The following is an 18867-nucleotide window of genomic DNA, read 5'->3' as shown; positions in this document are numbered from 1 at the left end:
ACACCCTTTTAACGTAGCATCATTCCCTTCTCCCTCTTTATTTTCTTTTTCTTATACTTTTTCTTCTTCTTCTTCTTCTTCTACTTTTTCTTCTTTTTCTGCTTCCTATTCTCATCTCGCTTCCACCTTATACCCTTTTTATTTTACGAGGGCGTATTTTCTACCAGACGTGTTCTCGCGCGCGCGCCCACCCGTTGTTCACCCTAAAGCGCGAGGATATAATGTTTATGGGATCTTCTGAAATTAAACGATGCTCATACACATACGTATGCACGTATATATGTAAATTCGTGTGTATGTGTGTGTGTGTGTGTGTGTGTATTATATATATGGATTTAGTCGGTCCTTAATACCAAAAAGAAAAAAAAAAAAATATATGGAAGTAAAAGTATCTACCTATTTTCTATTTTCCTTTTTTCTTCTTGAATTTTCATCTTCTTTTTTCTCATTTTCTTCCTCTTCTTCTATTTTCTTTGAAGAAACAAAGTTCTTACGGCTAACATCTTATATCGTAATCGATTCGATATCGCTCCTAAAAAAAAGAAGAAAAGATAAGAATCAAAAATAGATTTATATATACCGAACTTTTTATTATTCAAGAATAGATTTCAGTGAAATTTAAATTAGCGTTTTAACAAAAGCCTTTGACCGAAAGTTGAACTAAAAGTATTTTGAACTCTGGCATATCGTGTAGAACGGTCAATCGAGGGGAAAAAAAACGGAAGCGAGAGAGAGAGAGAGAGAGAGAGAGAGAGAGAGAGAGAGAGAGAGAGAGAGAGAAGAAAAGAAAAAATTCGAAAGAAAATAAAAAGATCTGATCTCGTTCGTATTGATTGACATTTATCGAATTTTCATCGGATAGAAAGGTTCAAAGGTTCGGCCGACTAGGTTTCCAAACGAATCAGAGCTAGCCGCAAGAGGAGAAGTAAGTTGAGCAGACCTCTACAAACCTTGCTACCCTGTGATACGAGCGCGCTTTCCGTCGTCGTCGTAGCCAATCGGATTGACTGAGAGAGGGAGAAGGAAAGAGAGAGAGAGAGAGAGAGAGAGAGAGAGAGAGAGAGAGAGAGAGAGAGAGAGAGAGAGAGAGAGAGAGTACCTCTCACTCTACTCTGGAAAATCCCACGGGAAAATTAGGATGGGAAGAGTACCTTTACCGAAAGAGGGCACAGAGAAGAAGAACCTTTAACCTCCTATAACTATAACAGATACTCCCTTTTCCCTTCTGACAACCTGCTACGAAAGTCCCGGATTTTCGGGCAAATCGCCACTTTTTCTATCGAATGGCCCTCGACACCCCTGGCGAGAGATTGGTTTACCTGAACAGGTGTGTCCTGTTGGGAACCCGCACATAGGGAACACTTGAAATTGTTTGATAAATTCCAATTCGGCTCTCTCTCTCTCTCTCTCTCTCTCTCTCTTTCATAGGGAAAGGGAAAAGAGAAAGGGCGGGAGGAAGAGAAAGAGAGAGAGAGAGAGAGAATGAATAGGTAGGATGGAACAGGGTGGGAGTCCTGGCAGGATGTTGCCAACTCCTACATGACTTTACAGGGTAGCCTAGAAAGGATGAGAAAGGAGGGTAATTGGTTCGATCGGTTCAGTGGTATTCAATCCTCTCAATGTTTCCATCGAATTAAATTACTAATTGAATCGGTGCACCTCATCCTTGATACTCCTTTGAAAAGCTTAAGATCAACTTGATTATTAACCGAGATCATCGATTTAATAACGATTGTATTCAGGCACGTGTATATCGTTTGTATTAATGAATTCCATTCTGTATTATCTAACAGATCGATTTGTTTTTTCGTTTCAAGGCTCCCTCATTATTCTCCCTTTCTTACGTTTAATAATCGTAAACGTAAAATATTAGTTTTCACATTCGATTCGGTTTTCATCGAACGAATTTTATTTTCCTATTTCTCGTTCTAACGTTATGCCTGCCATCGACGGTTTACGTCTGTCTTACGATCTAACAGGATGCCATACGATGTCGAAAGTTAATTCATTCTGGGGCCAAATGGGGCCAGGAAATACACACCAGAAAAATACATCGATGAAAGCACGCGTGCGCTTTCACTTGGAAATAGGAACGCTTGGAAAAGCTATCAGAATCAAAATCTTTGCGATAATAAAGGAGAAAGAGAAAATGAAGGAAATCTTTATATATATGTATATATGATATATATATATATATATACATCAAAGTATATATCCAAATACATAATCATGTATTTTCAAATCTTCATCAACGTCACTCGATTGTTTCATTAATGTCTTCGACTTTTTCATAATTGGATTGTATTTCAACTCGATCGAATCCTTTAATAATCAAAAGTGGAACGATCGAATCTCTTGAGAATTAAAAACGTATCGTCTGATTGTCTCCTAGAAGCGAATTTTTCAATGAAAGAGAGAGAGAGGGAGAGAGAGAGAGAGAGAGAGAGAGAGAAAGAAAGGAGTTTTCTCATTCGAAAGCAGGGTATCATAGAATTGTGAAGATTTTTCTGTTTCGTGAAAAAAAAAAAAAAAAAACAGAAAAGAAAAGAAAAATAAAATGAGAAAATTAAAAATAATAAAGAAAAATAAAAATGACGAGTATGTACATACGTATATCTTATTAGGATAGTCAGAGAAAATAAAGATTATGATGATCGATAGCTTCGAGAAAATTTTTCTTTTATAGTTAAACAGTCGAATAAAATTAAGAGGAATAATAATGATATGGATAAATGCTTATTCGCGTCTATCATCTTCCGATTGACCCACTTGAATTATTTCTTCTTAAGTATAATACAAGATTATAGGAACGTGGATGATCGAGATAGGTAAATGATTAGCTGAACCACGTGACAATATTAATCTATTCTCTTAGAATCTCTTTAAATTTGACGGACGATCGTCAAAATGATCGTTTTACCTCAAAGCCGATCAGGATCTCATTGAACCGAGGGTATCCCGTAGGCAAGGTTACTACCATCTTTCTCTGGATTTTCCTCTTCCATCTTTAACATAAACTCCTAGTCCAAAGGGAAATTCATCCTCTCGCTGGTGGGAAATTTTCTCGTTTTATCGGGGAAACCGGATAATTCGACGTTTCCGGTTTACGTGAAAATGAGGAAAACGAGGGAAAGAGAGAACGATGACATCCTGACCGCCTGTTTATATGTCCTTCGTTTTCTCGTAGAAAGACACGATGCATTTTCCCTTAGGAAAAATGAACCGTATTCTAAACGTAGCCATATATATGTGTATATATATATATATATATATATATATATATATATATATATATATATATATATATATATATATATATATATATATATAGGCAACAAGCTACCTGGGACGATCCTTCCTTCGGGAAACACTCTTGATCGAATAACCTCCTCGTTCCCATGCTTCCCTATTGTGGGAGCGCTTCAATCATTCGTAGAATTTAGATTTTCCGGAAAAGCTTTCTACAATTTTCATGCTTTCTTGGGGGTTTCATCCTAAAGATTTATATTTTTCTTTGCAATAAAATAAAAAAAAATATCGTCGACGTCGTCCTTTGTAATGAAAATTCGTCCATTGTCGATTACATTGTTTAAATATATAATTATATCATTTCATCGAATTACATTTCTTTCGTTAAAATATTGAACAATAATATATATATATATATATTTATAATAATAATATGTTTAGATAAATTATATAAATATGTAAAATAATGTTATACTTTGGTCTCTCCAATTTAAATACGTTGTACCATCTATGAAGCAGCGAAAGTTTACCATGACAAGTCGATAAATACAGAAATGAACTTACCATCTTAGGAGGTTTCGTATCTAGAAATCTACATTATCGATGGTGGATAAATGAGCCGGATAAATTATAGATAACTCGAATGTATGATAATTAATAACAATAGATAATATTTTTTGTTGTTAGATATCGCATAATTATATATGCGATAATGTTATAATCAAAAATTGAACATTTGTTTTTTATTATTTCTGTTTTTATTTCCATTAATATTTTAATTCCTCTCTAAGCGTACTGTCAATATAAACAAACGATCGAATCTCTACTTTACCTTGACTTACATTAAATCAGTTTGTTGTGATCTTTTGTCGCGTGAACGTCATAGATGTTTCAAGGATCGTCTAAACTTGTGAGTTTTATTTATAATAATAATTTATATTAACGTTTAGTACACACACACACACACACACACACACACACATATATATATATATATATATATAATATTCTGATAATAAAGAAGTAAAGAGTATTTTACAGGTAACAATGGCGGAAAAGACTCTGAAGAAAAATTTCGATACACTTGATTTATTAACTAAAATAAAAAATGATAGAAAGAATGTGAGATATACGTATTTATGTTTTATTTGTTCTTAGTAATAGTTAACAAATATCGTTTATATGTATTTAATTTTATATAGATTGCAAATTCTGTGACAACCTTTCAATTTAATACAAAAAGAGTTAAACAGTTAACAAATTTAAATGATATAAAGAAGGATTGCAAGGGTATTTTGTATTGGATGTTTCGTGATGCTAGAGTTCAGGGTACATATACTTGATGCTTTTAAAAAGAATAGAATAAAATAATATATTTTATATAATGTTATTTTAGATAATTGGGCATTTCTATTCGCACAAAAAACAGCTATTAAGAATAAAGTACCCCTTCATGTTTGTTTCTGCATATTACCAAAATTTCTTAATGCGACAATGAGACATTATAAATTTCTTTTAATTGGTTTAAGGGAAATAGAAAAAGAATGTATCGATTTGAATATAAATTTTCATCTGTTAAACGGTGAACCAAATTTGATAATACCAGATTTTGTCAAAAATTATAAAATTGGTGCAGTAATTACAGATTTTCTTCCCTTAAGATTACCCTTGTTTTGGATCGATGAAGTAAAGAAAAAATTACCCAATGAAGTTTCCATATATCAAGTATATTAAATTTTTAACCATAAAAATTTTCTTTATAATTATTATACTTTCGTTATATAAGTAATATTCAATGTACTTCTTTTTTTTTTTTTTGTTTTTACAAAGGTAGATGCTCATAATATTGTGCCATGTTGGATTGCATCCGATAAATTAGAGTATTCTGCAAGAACAATCCGCCCTAAAATACATTCTAAGTTAAAAGAATATCTAACAGGTTTTCCACCTGTTATAAAACATAAATATTCTTCTACAGAATCATTTGAAAAAAATAAGTGGGATAATGCGTTAAAAAATGTTGAAGCAGATACGTCGGTAGAAGAAATTACATGCGTAAAGTCAGGATATTTGGGTGGTATTTTAGAATTGGAGGACTTTTTAAAGAATCGTTTAAAAGTGTATCATTCCAAACGTAACGATCCAATATCTAATGTTGTTAGTAATTTATCTCCATGGTTTCATTTTGGTATGATATCAGTACAGCGTTGTGTCTTAGAAGTGATGGAATATAAAAGGACTATGGAAAAGTCTATGGAATGTTTTATAGAAGAAGCTGTTGTACGTCGTGAATTAAGTGATAATTTTTGTTATTACAATGAAAATTATGATAGTATAAAAGGTGCCTATAATTGGGCAATAGAAACTTTAAATGTACATAGGTAATAAATTCATTGATTATTATTTTTCATTTATCCTCATTGCTTTTTTATTTTAAATTATTACAATATCTATTATACGTAGACATGATAAACGTCTGCATACATATAATTTGAACGAATTGGAAAATTCATTGACATACGATGATTTATGGAATGCATGCCAAAATCAATTAATCCATAAAGGTAAAATGCATGGATTTTTAAGGATGTATTGGGCTAAAAAAATATTAGAATGGAGTCCTACGCCAGAAAACGCCCTAGAATGGTCACTATATCTAAATGATAAATATAGTTTAGATGGAAATGATCCTAATGGTTATGTTGGTCTGTCATACATTTATTTTTATATGAAAACAATAAATATAACCATATATATCGATAACATAAATTATTTAAAGTTTTAATTCCTTTAGGTTGCATGTGGTCAATCTGTGGTATTCATGATCGGGGTTTCAAAGAACGTGAGATATTTGGAAAAATAAGATATATGAATTATGAAGGATGTCGTAGAAAATTTGATGTGAAAGCGTTCGTTTCCAAATGGTCTGAACAAAATCCAAACAAAAAACAAAAATTATCCAAATAAATCCACTTACGACCATTAATTACTAAATTAAGATTTTTTTCTTTATATTTGTTTATCGTTTGATAAATAATTTTTTTTTTTTTTTTTTTTTATTATCTATGTACATTATCATTATTTTTATTAAGATCATCAGAGAAAGATAATTACAATACGAATGGATAAAAAGGAGAAAAGAAACAAGAGAAGGATTTCACAAGTTGTTACAATGGGAGAAAAAAAATCTGCGTGCCTTTATGCATATAACCCTGAAATTCTAAACCGCGTATAATATAACAAAAAAAAAAAAAAAAAAAAAAAAAAAAAAAATAAGCGAGTTTCCCACACTGTCAAGCAAGGACGTTCGGTATTTCAAACGACTTAAGGATATAAGTCGAAATGGTAATGAATCACTCTCGTAACTATAGACGCGACATGAATAGATAATTCCATTATCTTCCAATCGTAGTAACATTGGCATTATTAACGAAGAATGAAAAAAAAAAAAAAAAAATATATATATATGTATCTGTAAGAAATATCGACCGAGGTAGTTATTAATTCACAAGATTGTTATTTCTATTTTTATTTCTTTTTTTCTTTTTTTTTCAAATCGCTGATAAAATCGCGCCATTGATTTAATAATGCGCGCATGCGCAGTTTATTACTCGATGACAATTTCAGTTTACGATACAGTGTGGGTAGTCTTGAAGATTAGGTCACGTCGAGTAGGGTTGAATAAAGTTGAATTGGGTGGGTCGAACGTTACGACATTGTATACCACTGTGACAGACACAGCGGTGTTACATTAACAATACGCAACGTTCTGTGTGGGTGTGGCACGAAGCTCAGAAATTACTTGGGGTGCGGTTAATACCGTGGGATAACCGTCGGATAAATAAGTAGATTCTCTTAGTTAGAGTTTCGTCGAGAAACATCGTTTAAGATCGAGGAGAAGTAATATAAGATTAAGGAAAAGCAAAGTTTGTAAGAGTCCGTCATGAAGAAGAGAAGTTTATCGGGAAATATAGGAATAGGTGTGTTTTTAATTGCGTTCATATGTGTATGCATAGCCTTTGGCACGCCCGCATGGTTAGTGAGTGATTATCGAATCACCAGTGCTCAACTCGATAAGTTAGGTCTTTGGAGTCATTGCTTCAGATCTTTACCAAATCCTCGTGAAGCAGATGCACCGACTCGCTTTTTTGTTGGCTGCAGATGGGTCTACGATCCATTCACGAAAGGTTATTCAGAAATTCGTGGTTTTCTATTGCCTTGTAAGTTTACACATTGAAATTAGAATAATTTTCTCCTTTCAAAATGATAATACATAACATTAATTCTTTTTCTGTTACAGCATTCATGATAGCCACACAATTCTTTTTTACGTTCTGTTTTTTGCTTAGTCTAATATCCTTTGTATGTGTTTTATTGTATGCCTTGTGTTGCGATCAAGAACAGAAACTATATGTTGAACTTATCAGACTCATCGGGTACATGGTATTAGTTGGTGGCATTAGCGGTTGCATCGCCGTTATTATATTTGCCTCTCTTGGAAATGCAGAAGGATGGATGCCTGGTCATACAAATAACTATCTGGGATGGTCCTTTGCTTTAGGTGTAATAGGCAGCGTACTCTTGCTTATAGCAAGTGCTTTGATTCACGTTGAAGCAAATGTTCAACAGAAAAAACGTAAATATATTACAGAATCTCAAACTAAATTTCAACTTGAATCTCGTACATAAGTAAAACATTATAAGTGTTTTACTCTTAGAAATATATAAATATTTTGTATCTGTAAACTTTTCAATATGATATTCCGTCCATTTAGAAACAAAAATAAGGTTAAGTTTATACGCACACACATTTATATATATATATATTTTGCACGCTAGATTATTTATAAATTAAGATGATGATAGAAGGTTTATACGTATATTTTTATATGATATTTTACTGATATTTAGATGAAAACAGGGAATGAATATCTTTCTAAGGATATATTGTTTTGTATATATATCTTTTTTATAGATATGTGTACCATTTAACAAAACTGCCTTTAAATACATTAAGAGAGACTATTTGAGCTGTTTAAAGGAGGCAAAAAATTTGTCAAAAAATCCTTTAATTTCTATTCTAACTCTACTCATATTTTTGTTACACCTATACAGATATTTTTTTATGAATTGCAATACATGTATTCTTTTGTTGCATGTTTTGTTACATTATTCAGTATTGTAAGCAAAAAATTGTATGTCTGATAGGATATAATACATAATACTAATATGTAAATATACGATACATGAATTTTTGTATAACAACATTTTATAATATTTTTAAGCCAAAAAAATACAACGATAATATAATCTCCGTTCAAGAGTACAACTATTATATATATATATATATATAGGACAGTTTAAGAATTAGGATAAGAATATTTAGGTTGTTGTATGTTATATATAACGTATATACTTTAAAATAAAAAAAACGAGATGTACAACATTTGTATAAAGAGCTTTTGATATTTGCGCATAACCCTATTGTAGGTACTAAAATAATAATAAGTAATTTTTTATTTTCAATCATTTTATTAAAAATAGTATAAAAATGACAATTATTTTATACGTATGTTAACAACATAGAAACTTTTCATTAAGGCTCGACAATGTTGAAGGCACGGCTTCGTGAGATCTTAAAGATAGATCAGCAGCTTTAAGAGCTAAATTTACACAATTTTCTTCGTTTAGATTATTATGAATACCGTATATTATTCCTGCGGCAAAACAATCTCCGCAACCACTAGCACTGAATATTTTATAGGGAATTTTGGAAACATGAGATAATGGTTTGTATAAGTGAGAATTAATTGCACCATTCTTAATCAGCACACCGTTTTTGTCATAAAATGGATCAGTTTTTTTAGCTTCACGTGTAATCTGTATAAATATATATATAGAAAAGATTATCGTTAAAACAAATTAAAACAAATTAGTTTTCAAACTAAGCATTCAAGAGATATATAATATATTTACCAAAACACCTTCTGATCCCAAAGTGCTTATGATCACTGGAATGTATTTTGCTAAATGATTCGCCATTTCGTTTACATCATCCAATGTAATAATTAATTTATTGTCAGGCACTGGTATACCCAAGAATCTACTTATGGCTAATAATTCGTTTTTATTTGGCGATATAAAATGCAACGTATTTTCCCATTGCGATCCAATTTCGAATAATTTTGTTGCTATATTTACGTCCGTTGGCTCGTACCAAACTGAAACAAAATTATAAATAATAAAAATTAAAATATAATTTATAACATGAGAAATTTAAATTTTATCTACGCGCGATTAATTCGTTATAATTCATTCCAGAAGATGGAGCTACGTAAACATAAACTATTAAATGCGTAGTATCAATTTCATTTCATTTTCATTAATGCATAATAATCATATGATTTCATTTTACGAGAATATTATAAGTAATCGTTTTTTCTTCTGTGATTAATTATACAATAATTTGCTTTAAAGTCGATTAACATAATGATCAAAATTCGTAGATTGTTATTATCATGAGAACGCGACATTAAGGTGTGGCAGGCGTTGAAATACAAGTGACATCAATTTTTGTGAGCAATATTACCTTGTGAAAATTTGTTCTTTTTTTTATCGTATTTTTTTGGATCAAAAATATTATAATATCGAGAATGACGGTCGACAAACAAGATTATCCAAAAGCATCAAGTGAGATATTTCTTCGATTATTATTGTGATACCTATAACATAACCTCTAATAATGTTTTTCGATATTTTGCTAAATAGATGCTGTACTTTTTGGAGGAGTAATAACATATATCGCTGGATTATTTTTATTGATGTCTTTTACAAGGTAACAAGTAATATAAATAGAAATTTAATAATCTAATGCAATAAAAAAATTCTATTGGAAATAATATAATTTTTGATTTGTTTTCAGTCCGTATTGGATTGAATCGTATCAAGAAACATTTAGTACGTTCAAACATATGGGTCTCTGGGAGTATTGTTTCGAACAATTTCGATATCCATATTATCAGTTTGATAAATTATTCGACGGATGCCATCACATTTTTTCTCGGGAATACTTTGTCATAAGAGAATGGTTACTACCTGTTTGGCTTATGGTCGTACAGGCATTCGTCACTCTCTCTTTACTTTTATCATTTTCTTCGCAAGCAATTATCGTATTGATTTTAATCAGATGGCCGCTAAGATTCGTATTGCATTATGAATGGATTCTCTCTGCCGCAGCATTTATATTCAATGCTACAACTGGTAAATATATTGGTGTTACCTTAAATATTATATTCCAAAATAATTTTATCTATACGTATATCATTATAAATTATATCTATATTTAATGTTAATACGTTTGAAATTTTAGGTGTCTTATTATTTTTGGCAGTGGCTATATTCGGAGGTCAGTGTTGGCGCAGAGATTGGTTAATGTATCCAAATTTCAATCATTTATCATGGTCTTATGGTCTTGCTGTTATATCTTTTATGCTACATTCATTAGGCGCATTTTTATTGTATTTAAATGCGCGAGCGGGCTATACGTATCGTAAAGAATCTCGAAATCTCGTCATGCAAATGCAGCCTAATCCACAAAGTCATCATGGCTCGCAACGAACCGGATACATATAATGAAAGTAACAAAGTTATATAGAATCTGTATCTTATATAACACAAAACGAAGCCACAATTGTACTTCATTGCGCACAATTCGACAAGTCAAAAATGCAACGCAGTACAATATCGTTCCGTCCACGTTAGGTAGGAAGACTGATATCGTTTCATTTTCTTTTTCTTTTTATATATATATATATATATATATATGTATGTATTAGATTTAAAACATCATAATTTCAGCATTATTATATCGCAATGCAAGTACCAATAGATAATTGTAGTAAAAAAATTCGAGCAATGATAAGAAAACAGAAGTTAAAAAAGAGTTGGTAGTTGGACGAGTTACGTATTATCTATCGTAATATTTTCATCGTATATTTTTTTTATTTTTTTATATCTTGAGTTACCTGCAGTGATCATCAGCGTCATTTTTCTTTTTTTACTTTCATAATATTCCTCGATGATCTGTATTTTTGTTCAATGACTAGTATTAGAAAATAAGTTAATTGTCTGTTTTCGTTTTCTTTTTGTTTTTTTTTTCCTTTTTTGTTTTTTCTTTTTTATGATCTTTAATACTTTCTAAATTGTAAGTTTCAAAAATCTCTATATACGACATAATTATTAAAATATACAATATACAAATATAATTTAAGATTTATCATAATTTTTACACGATTGTCGGACAAAGTTGGAGATATAAAAAGAATAAGGAAAGTAAAAGGTCCGATCGATAGTTCGAAACTTTAATGTGCGACCATTCGTCTTTCCAAAGGCAACAACAAAAGCTTATATAAAATTATTTTCCATAAATAAATATATATATATATATATATATATATATATATATATATGTGTATATATGTATGTATGTATGTATGTATATATATTTATATATGTGTGTGTATATAAATATATATTTTATGGACACGTTGGATCGAATAAATACAAAGAAATAAAAGAGGTACGATTAAATTGATTTCTCACTAACCTGGAATTTTCGCGTGGGAGGCGATATCCAAGGTCAATGCCATAGTTTCCGTGGGTAAATTGGCATCGATGACGATAATACTGGCTGCCTCCAATTGCGTTTGATATTTTTTTATTAAATTAATATCAATGGCAGCAAAAGCTTCCATCTCGCCTACGATGAAACAACATTCACCTTTGGCATCGACCACGACGGTACAGCTGGGAAAATTTATCAAGATTTTAACTTTAGCACGTTGCAAGTGTTATAATCATTTTGTCGTATCAAACTTTAAGTGAAAGATACGAGAAAGTAAATGGAAGAAAGGTAAAAATACTTACATACATATATCAAACTCGACGTTTTAACGAATGATCGATAACGATACCTACAATGTGTTGGGTTGAAAGTAAAAAAAAAAAAAAAAAAAGAAAAAAAAAAGAAAATGGGAAAGGGAAAGAAAGATAAACGTACCTAGCCGTGGACACATCGGACGAACGTTTCAAGGTTCCACCGCCTCCCTTCAAACTCTGGAATATAGCTGTCCCAGGCTCGTCGTTGCCAACGACAGAAATAAAGCGCGTATCGTGGGCTCCGAGCTTGATCAAAGCATCGGCTACGTTACGGCCGACCCCACCGCAACTTTGCCGGCTGTGACCTGCGTGCATTCTACCATCGAGCTGAAATTATTCCATTCGATTGAATCGGATAAATGAAAGGAAGACATAAAAGGAGAGAGAGAAAGAAAAAGAAAGGGAAAAAGAATACGCTAAAGAAAAAAAAAAAAAAAAAAAAAAAAAAAAAAAAAATCGCATCGATAATCACGTAATCATGAAATTTTGATAGATTTTAGTTTAAAACGAAAGACACGCAATTCTTTTGATATAATTCAAAAGAGATTTGAGCATTTATATAATAATTCGATAATAACAAATAACAAATTCCTTAGATAAAGTCCTCCTTGACGAGATTTTAAAAAAGGGGATAAAAGGACAAATCCTATCCTGAATGATGTAAAAAAACTGTCCGAAAAGAAAGAGAGAGAGAGAGAGAGAGAGAGATCTGATCTTGCGAAATTAACCCGCTTATTTTTCGGTAGAAAGATAATATGATCGTGAAGAATATTTGATAAAAGGCGCGAGATAAATTTCGGCGCTGATGGGAGACCGATGATGAGAGTTTTAACACGAGGGCAAGAGAGCGCAAGCTCTGCTTTCATCTTTTCTCCACCCTCGCCATGCTTTCTTGCTTCGGCGCCGAGTCGTTTAGAGCAAACGGTGGTGGTGGAGGTGGTCGCAGTGGTCATGGTGGTGGTAGCGGCGTCGGCGTCGGCGTCGGCGTCGGCGATGGCGGTGGTAGTGGTGGTGGTGGTGGTGGTGGTGGTGGTGGTGGTGGTGGTGGTGGTGGTGGTGGTGGTGATGTCCATCACATTCTAGAGGCAGAGAGAAAGAAAGAGAGAGAGTCCCATATCGTGGCATAGTCTGTGTCAGTCCGGTTGCCTACCTCGGGCGCTGCTGAGAGCCACCCTCGCTCGTGTGGCGGACTCGCGTCCTCCCCCCTCTCCCTTCTTTCTCGCACTCGTTCGCTCGCTCGCTCGCTCGCTCGCTCTCTCTCTCTTTCTCTGTTTCTCTATGTCTCTCGCGCGCGCAGAGACCAAAGCCGCTCGTTTATATCTTCCAACGGTAGCGGTAGCAGCAGTATAGCACCAGCAGCAGCACCACCAGTGAAATCGTGCGCGTCTTCCTACGTTTCGAGTGTTTCAGTTCGATCCTCTTCCTATTCCTCTTTTTCTCATTCTTTCTCTATCTCATTCTTTCTCTCTCTCTCTCTCTCTCTCTCTCTCTCTCTCTCTCTCTCTCTCTCTCTCTCTCTCTCTCTCTCTCTGCTACAAGAGTGCTTGCCAAAAGCAAAATTCTCTTTTCGGTTTGTTCTTTCGTGTCTGCTCGGTAGTGTAGTCAACCAGGTGTATCGTAGCAATAAGTGTTTCATACTCGACATGCTATACGGTTGTTCTTATAAGTGCTCCGACACTACGAGGACGACAAGAACGACGAGGAGGACGAAGACGACGATAACGAGGAGAAGGAGGATAAGGACGGTAAGGAGGATAAGCAGCAGGAGAAACGGAGATTTCTCGTCGAAGAGGCTCGTCGTAGGAAGGAGCGTGGGAGCTGAGAGCGCGCTTCGTCGCTGCTGAGAAAGTCCTCCTCCTTCTCCTCCTCGTCGCTTACAAGAGATAAAGAGGAAGACAGACAAACAGACAGAGAGAGAGAGAGAGAGAAAGAGGAAAACCAAAGAAGAAGAAGAAGAAGAAGAAGAAAAAGAAGAGTCGCGGTGGAGGCGGCGAATGCGAGCGAAACGTCGCAAGCAGCCCGGCTTGAGCTGGCATGAACGCCGAGGGAAACGACAACGGGTACGAGGACAACGTCAATGTAAACGACAACAAAAGAAACAACAACAAAAGGAAGAACAAAAACAACAGTGGGAACAAGAAAAACAAGATAAAGGAGAACGAGAAGAGCGGCTACCGTGAGGCTCGCGGCGATGCTCATAGACGTTACCTGACGAGCGCACTCGTGCGTACGAGCAAGTCGCGATTTTCGTTATCGACGCTCGATCCCTCTTCTGTTCTGAGCGTCGCTGGTATCACCGACGATCATCGTCATCGACCTCACGGCGAACAACCCCACGCTCCTGCGCGCCGTTTTCGCGTCCTCTTACATTCTTGTTAAGGTCAGTAATATAATGGACATCTCGAAAGATCCATCCGTTACCTTTCTGCGATTCTTTATCCATCCATCCATCCATCCATCCATCCATCCAACCATCCATCATCTATTTATCTATCTATCTATCCTTCTCTCGCTACGCGCCCTCTCTCGTCCATCGTCTCTTTCTCTCTCTTTCTCTCTCTCTCTCTCTCTCTCTCTCTCTATCTCTATCTGTCTATCTATCTCTTTCCCTCCCTCTGCACGCCAGATCGATCCCCAGCCGATCGATAGGCGTGGGTGAGTGGGAGGGTTGGTATCACGGTGAGGATCACGTGTGTGTCTCGAGATCGAGTGCACAGGATCATCATCTTCATGGGTGAGCAGGAACCAATTGTCCCTTACCCTTTATTTCATTTTCTTCATCTATATATCTCGAGAAGTCTTTTTCTTCTTTACGGAAGAAAGAAAATAGTTTGATCTCGTTCTTTTTTTTCCTTTTTCTTTTTTTCTCATCAAGATAGACAAATAATGTTCGTATAGTCGAAGAGTGGAAAAGAAATGGGGATCGTCGATTTTTCAGAAGAGTCAAAACAAGGGTGAAATGGTAAAGGATGAAAAGAGGGAGGAAATCGGCCGCAAACTCCTTCGGGAAGGTTGGAGGAGGATTACATAACGCCAGCCAGTCTCTCTCTCTCTCTCTCTTCCTCTTTCTCATTGGCTTCGACCACTACGTGTTCTCTCTCTCTCTCTCTCTATTTCTCTCTTTCTCCCTCTCTTCCTCTTTCTACTCCCCTCTCTTTTCCACTTGTACAGCATTCTCTTTCATGCTCGGCCTCGGACCGTGACAAACATTCGCATCGACGGCTAATTAAAAGCTCTCGCCTCACGGCCTTCTCTCTCTCTCTCTCTCTCTCTCTCTACCCCCCCCCCTATTTCACCCTTTCTCTCTTTCTCCGTCGATGAAGGAATTTAATTAAAAAACAGAAAAGAGGGTGCCGGTCTCGCGACCGTGGCATACGCCGTTTAATTCATCGTACAAGGTCATACTTCCTTTTTATTGTCCACAGTCACACGGCACACTGTGAGAGACAGAGAGAAAGAAGGAAAGAAAGAAAACAATAAAGATAGCAATCGTATCATTAGAAAAACTTTAAAGGATCATCGCGCGATCGCGCGGAATCAAAGAGATGAAGTATTTCTATTGATGGACATTGACCAGATAGGACATTGACTGATCGTCCATGAATTTTGATTCTTTCAAAAATATTTAGAACGGTACATAGACTAAAAGGATAGACGAGAAAAACATGTCTCTCTCTCTCTCTCTCTCTCTCTCTCTCTTTCTCTCTCGTTCTCTTTATCGAGGAGGGCGAACAAGCACGCGCGCGGAGGGCTCGAACGATCGATGGACCCTTAACCATTCTTCCGTGTTATCGTTACGCGACTCCCCTCCTCTCTCACCTTCCATCAGCTTTACTACACGAGAAAGAGAGAGAGAGAGAGAGAGAGAGAGAGAGAGAGCTGGCACGAGCGATGCGCCAAAGTGCACGCTCTCCAAGCACGTCACCGACGCGTGCACGCTTCCTCTTTCTCCTCCTTCTCCTCCTCCTTCCCCTGTCGCCTTCGACCCAACCTAATTCTCTATTTTTTACGATTTCCATAATCTCCACTCTTATTTTCCCTATGCATTTTTTATGCGTAATTTTTTTCTCTTTTACCACCTCATTTTTTCCTCTCTCTCTCTCTCTCTCCCTCTCTCCTCTCAATCCTCTCAACCCTTCACCCTTCTCGCTTACCACTCACCACCGATTACCTCCTTCCCTCCCCTCTCTCTGTTCGCTATTATTCTCTCCTATCTTTCTCCTCGACTCCACAGAAGCAACATAGCGCTTCGAGTTAGCCGGAAAAGGATCGATAATAGAATCGCCTATTGCACGCTACAATTGTCATAAGGGAATACAATTCGGCAAGAATTACATACTGTTATCATATTATTCTACTACTGGCAAATTGTCAAATCAATGTGTGTCCTTCGTCCTCATCGTCATCGTAGTCGTTGTAGTCGTTGTCGTTGTCGTATAAGTTAATACACGAGAAATCCTTTCTCCTTTCGTTCCTCCTTCGATTAGGATATTTTCTTCTCCATTGAATCGCACGAAAATCAAATACAATAGGAACAAATCAAAAAATCTATTCCTTTTTTTTTCTCGTAAAAGAGCAAATCCGAAAATAATTAAGCCCACGTTTGATAAAAGACCAAAGGGATATAATAAAGCTTTTTCGATTTGCGAAGCAAACACGATTTAGGTCGAACTAAAACGGTATTAAAATTTTGATAATAATTGAACGTGACTTACAAAGCGTGACTTAGTCGTTGCATTTAAAGGCTGCATCGTCGCTTTGTTTATTTAACCGTATGACTAGTCCTACCTTCGCTTTAATTACGTTCGATCGTTGGACATAAACGTACTCGATATTTTTCTCCTACTATAATCACCGTAGAACGAAGAATCGGTTGCAAAAATCGTAACCAATATGTGGATACATATATCTATATATAAGTTACATATACATATACCTGTTTATATATATATATATATATATATATATATATATATATATATATGATCGATCAGTTTGAAAAAGACTTTTTCTAATGGCGAACACGAACGATCCCGATCGCTCGAACGATACACTTTCATGCGTGGGCGTGTATATCTCATCCAGATGGCGAGTACAGTTTGATGTAGAAAATGCATCGCGCATATGGTCTCGTATACGAGAATATTATTTCGATCGAAGTATAACTGTCCTGAAAACGTACTTTCGGCGTCAAGGATATTATTACTCGACGATTTTATTCGAATTTCTTGCGTACAATTTACTCAAGCCAAATCGATTAATTTTGATCTTGATTTTGATAGGGTTTAACCGTTAATTAACATCGTATGATATTAATGAAACTTTCGTTGATTTCATAGATCTTCTTTCTTCATTGAGACGTTCTTCATTGACGAAAAGTGTAAGAAAGAAAAAAGATAAAAAAATAAATGAGAGGAGGAAGAGTATCAAAAAAAAAAAAAAAAAAATAATAATAATAATAATAATAAATAAATAAATAAATAAATGAATAAAATAAAAAGAAAAAAAAAAAGAAAGGAGAAAAAGGGGAGATAAAAACTTCTATCGAACCGTGCCCAATGATAGCGACTTCGCTTCTCCTTTTAAGAGAAATTTGGACACAGTTTGTGAGTTGGCATTTTTTAACGTAAGCAGTGATAAATCGGAGACATTTGCAAGGGATTCCGCATTCGACTTTTATCGTATGAATAACTGACCACTAGCCGGACTATAGACGAGGTATCATTATGTACGGGCCTAGAGAGTCGAAAGGGGGAAGAACAAAGGTCTATCGCCTCGCAGACACCCGATCGAGTTCCTCCTTTCGGTCATTTATCCTCCAACCAGGTGGACAAAATGGAAGACCGTTTGACCTTTAGCAGAACGTCATAAATCGTACGTTCATCCTTCGTTCGTGTATCTCGTCAAATTGACTCTTTCTCTCTCTCTCTCTCTCTCTCTTTATCTCTCCTTGGTCAGTCAGTCGTTTGTCTTGGCTGAATGCAATCCCGTCGAAGATGTTCTCGTCGTAAAAGAAAAAGAAAAAAAAAAAAGGAAAAAGAGATAGAGAGAAAAGAAGAAGGAGAACCCTTACGGTTCACGCTACGTCGCGTGGTGCCAATCGATCGATCCATACCTATGTATCTACGAATTGAAATTAGCCGAGTACTCTTTCGTAGTCGTTGTAAGCCTTTTCATTTATAAGGACGTAGCTTCGTATCAACTCCTCGAGCTCTTTTTTTTTTTCCTTTTTTTTTTTTCCGTTCATTTTATATATTTCTTTTGACACGAACCCAAATACTCCAAGAGGTGTACCAATCAACTCCTCTAGGCGTTGGTCTTTAATTTGAAGAAAGAACAAAAAAAAAAAAAAAAAAAAAAGAAGGAAGAAAAAAGAAAAACATAAGAAAAAAAAAAAAAGAGAGAGAGAAAGACACGGTTTCAAACTCACCCATTAAACTCTTCTTTCTCTCGTACTTATACGTCGAAAGCTTCGTCGAGTATTCAAAAGGTAGTGCTTTCATATATAACATACGAGATGTATATTGGATTATTTCGTATTTGCAAACGAGAGATCTTTTTAAATCAAACGAAAGCTCTTGAAACGGTGCTCCGATAATTTCAACCAAAGAATCATTAATTTGCTTTGCGATTTGTTTCATAAATTTCGTAATTCTATTCTATTGTATATTTATGAGTTTC

At 35.0% G+C, this 18867-nt stretch overlaps 5 protein-coding genes across 15 annotated transcripts in view; 4 read left to right on the top strand and 1 right to left on the bottom strand.

Moving 5' to 3' along the window:
• The first annotated feature begins 4029 nt into the window (after positions 1–4029).
• On the top strand, positions 4030–6565 carry LOC124952528 (deoxyribodipyrimidine photo-lyase). 2 transcript variants are annotated; one of them, XM_047502545.1, is made up of 7 exons: positions 4030–4159; positions 4291–4371; positions 4452–4578; positions 4646–4974; positions 5080–5630; positions 5713–5954; positions 6044–6565. In XM_047502545.1, the coding sequence occupies exons 1-7, from the start codon at positions 4136–4138 to the stop codon at positions 6214–6216; spliced, it is 1527 nt and encodes a 508-aa protein (XP_047358501.1). In that variant the 5' UTR covers positions 4030–4135; the 3' UTR covers positions 6217–6565. The 2 variants fall into 2 exon arrangements, with proteins under 2 accessions (XP_047358501.1, XP_047358500.1); XM_047502544.1 differs by having other exon boundaries at positions 4101–4159; positions 4279–4371.
• A 137-nt stretch (positions 6566–6702) lies between these two features.
• On the top strand, positions 6703–8695 carry LOC124952532. 2 transcript variants are annotated; one of them, XM_047502553.1, is made up of 3 exons: positions 6703–7469; positions 7550–7885; positions 8161–8695. In XM_047502553.1, the coding sequence occupies exons 1-3, from the start codon at positions 7193–7195 to the stop codon at positions 8175–8177; spliced, it is 630 nt and encodes a 209-aa protein (XP_047358509.1). In that variant the 5' UTR covers positions 6703–7192; the 3' UTR covers positions 8178–8695. The 2 variants fall into 2 exon arrangements, with proteins under 2 accessions (XP_047358509.1, XP_047358508.1); XM_047502552.1 differs by having other exon boundaries at positions 7550–8695.
• A 72-nt stretch (positions 8696–8767) lies between these two features.
• The window catches only part of LOC124952526 (pseudouridine-metabolizing bifunctional protein C1861.05), a 37386-nt gene continuing 27286 nt past the window's right edge, over positions 8768–18867 (bottom strand). For both annotated transcript variants that reach the window (XM_047502540.1, XM_047502539.1), the window contains 4 exons: positions 12308–12513; positions 11855–12054; positions 9226–9470; positions 8768–9129 (listed from right to left, as the gene is read on the bottom strand). In XM_047502540.1, coding sequence (XP_047358496.1) covers positions 8824–9129; positions 9226–9470; positions 11855–12054; positions 12308–12513 — 957 coding nt within the window. In that variant the 3' untranslated portion in view covers positions 8768–8823. The remainder of the gene's footprint in view (positions 9130–9225; positions 9471–11854; positions 12055–12307; positions 12514–18867) is intronic.
• LOC124952530 lies at positions 9597–11476 on the top strand. The gene is made up of 4 exons (XM_047502547.1): positions 9597–9939; positions 10018–10084; positions 10172–10509; positions 10619–11476. Exons 1-4 carry the CDS (start codon positions 9903–9905, stop codon positions 10879–10881), a joined length of 705 nt encoding a protein of 234 aa, XP_047358503.1. The 5' UTR covers positions 9597–9902; the 3' UTR covers positions 10882–11476.
• The window catches only part of LOC124952527, a 30245-nt gene continuing 24616 nt past the window's right edge, over positions 13239–18867 (top strand). For 6 of the 8 annotated variants that reach the window (XR_007101934.1, XR_007101933.1, XR_007101932.1 and 3 more), the window contains exon 1: positions 13240–14566. The gene's annotated coding sequence lies outside the window, so the exon portion shown is untranslated. Of the gene's footprint in view, positions 14567–18867 lie in introns of all 8 variants that reach the window. The other 2 variants (XR_007101936.1, XR_007101935.1) reach the window with 1 other exon arrangement.

Source organism: Vespa velutina, chromosome 10 (genome assembly GCF_912470025.1).
Source record: "Vespa velutina chromosome 10, iVesVel2.1, whole genome shotgun sequence".
Classification (NCBI taxonomy): domain Eukaryota; kingdom Metazoa; phylum Arthropoda; class Insecta; order Hymenoptera; family Vespidae; genus Vespa; species Vespa velutina.
This window is presented reverse-complemented; position numbering and strand designations above follow the sequence as displayed.

What these genes read in the sequence shown, in the direction of transcription:
- LOC124952528 (XM_047502544.1), top strand. Translation starts at nt 4,136, where the DNA reads ATGTTTCAAGGATCGTCTAAACTT. An exon ending in TTCAAGGATCGTCTAAACTT is followed by an intron (nt 4,160 to 4,278) that starts GTGAGTTTTATT and finishes AAAGAAGTAAAG; the next exon opens with AGTATTTTACAGGTAACAAT. An exon ending in TAAAAAATGATAGAAAGAAT is followed by an intron (nt 4,372 to 4,451) that starts GTGAGATATACG and finishes AATTTTATATAG; the next exon opens with ATTGCAAATTCTGTGACAAC.
- LOC124952532 (XM_047502552.1), top strand. Translation starts at nt 7,193, where the DNA reads ATGAAGAAGAGAAGTTTATCGGGAAATATAGGAATAGGTGTGTTTTTA. An exon ending in TCGTGGTTTTCTATTGCCTT is followed by an intron (nt 7,470 to 7,549) that starts GTAAGTTTACAC and finishes TTTCTGTTACAG; the next exon opens with CATTCATGATAGCCACACAA.
- LOC124952530 (XM_047502547.1), top strand. Translation starts at nt 9,903, where the DNA reads ATGACGGTCGACAAACAAGATTATCCAAAAGCATCAA. An exon ending in AGATTATCCAAAAGCATCAA is followed by an intron (nt 9,940 to 10,017) that starts GTGAGATATTTC and finishes TTTGCTAAATAG; the next exon opens with ATGCTGTACTTTTTGGAGGA. An exon ending in TTATTGATGTCTTTTACAAG is followed by an intron (nt 10,085 to 10,171) that starts GTAACAAGTAAT and finishes ATTTGTTTTCAG; the next exon opens with TCCGTATTGGATTGAATCGT.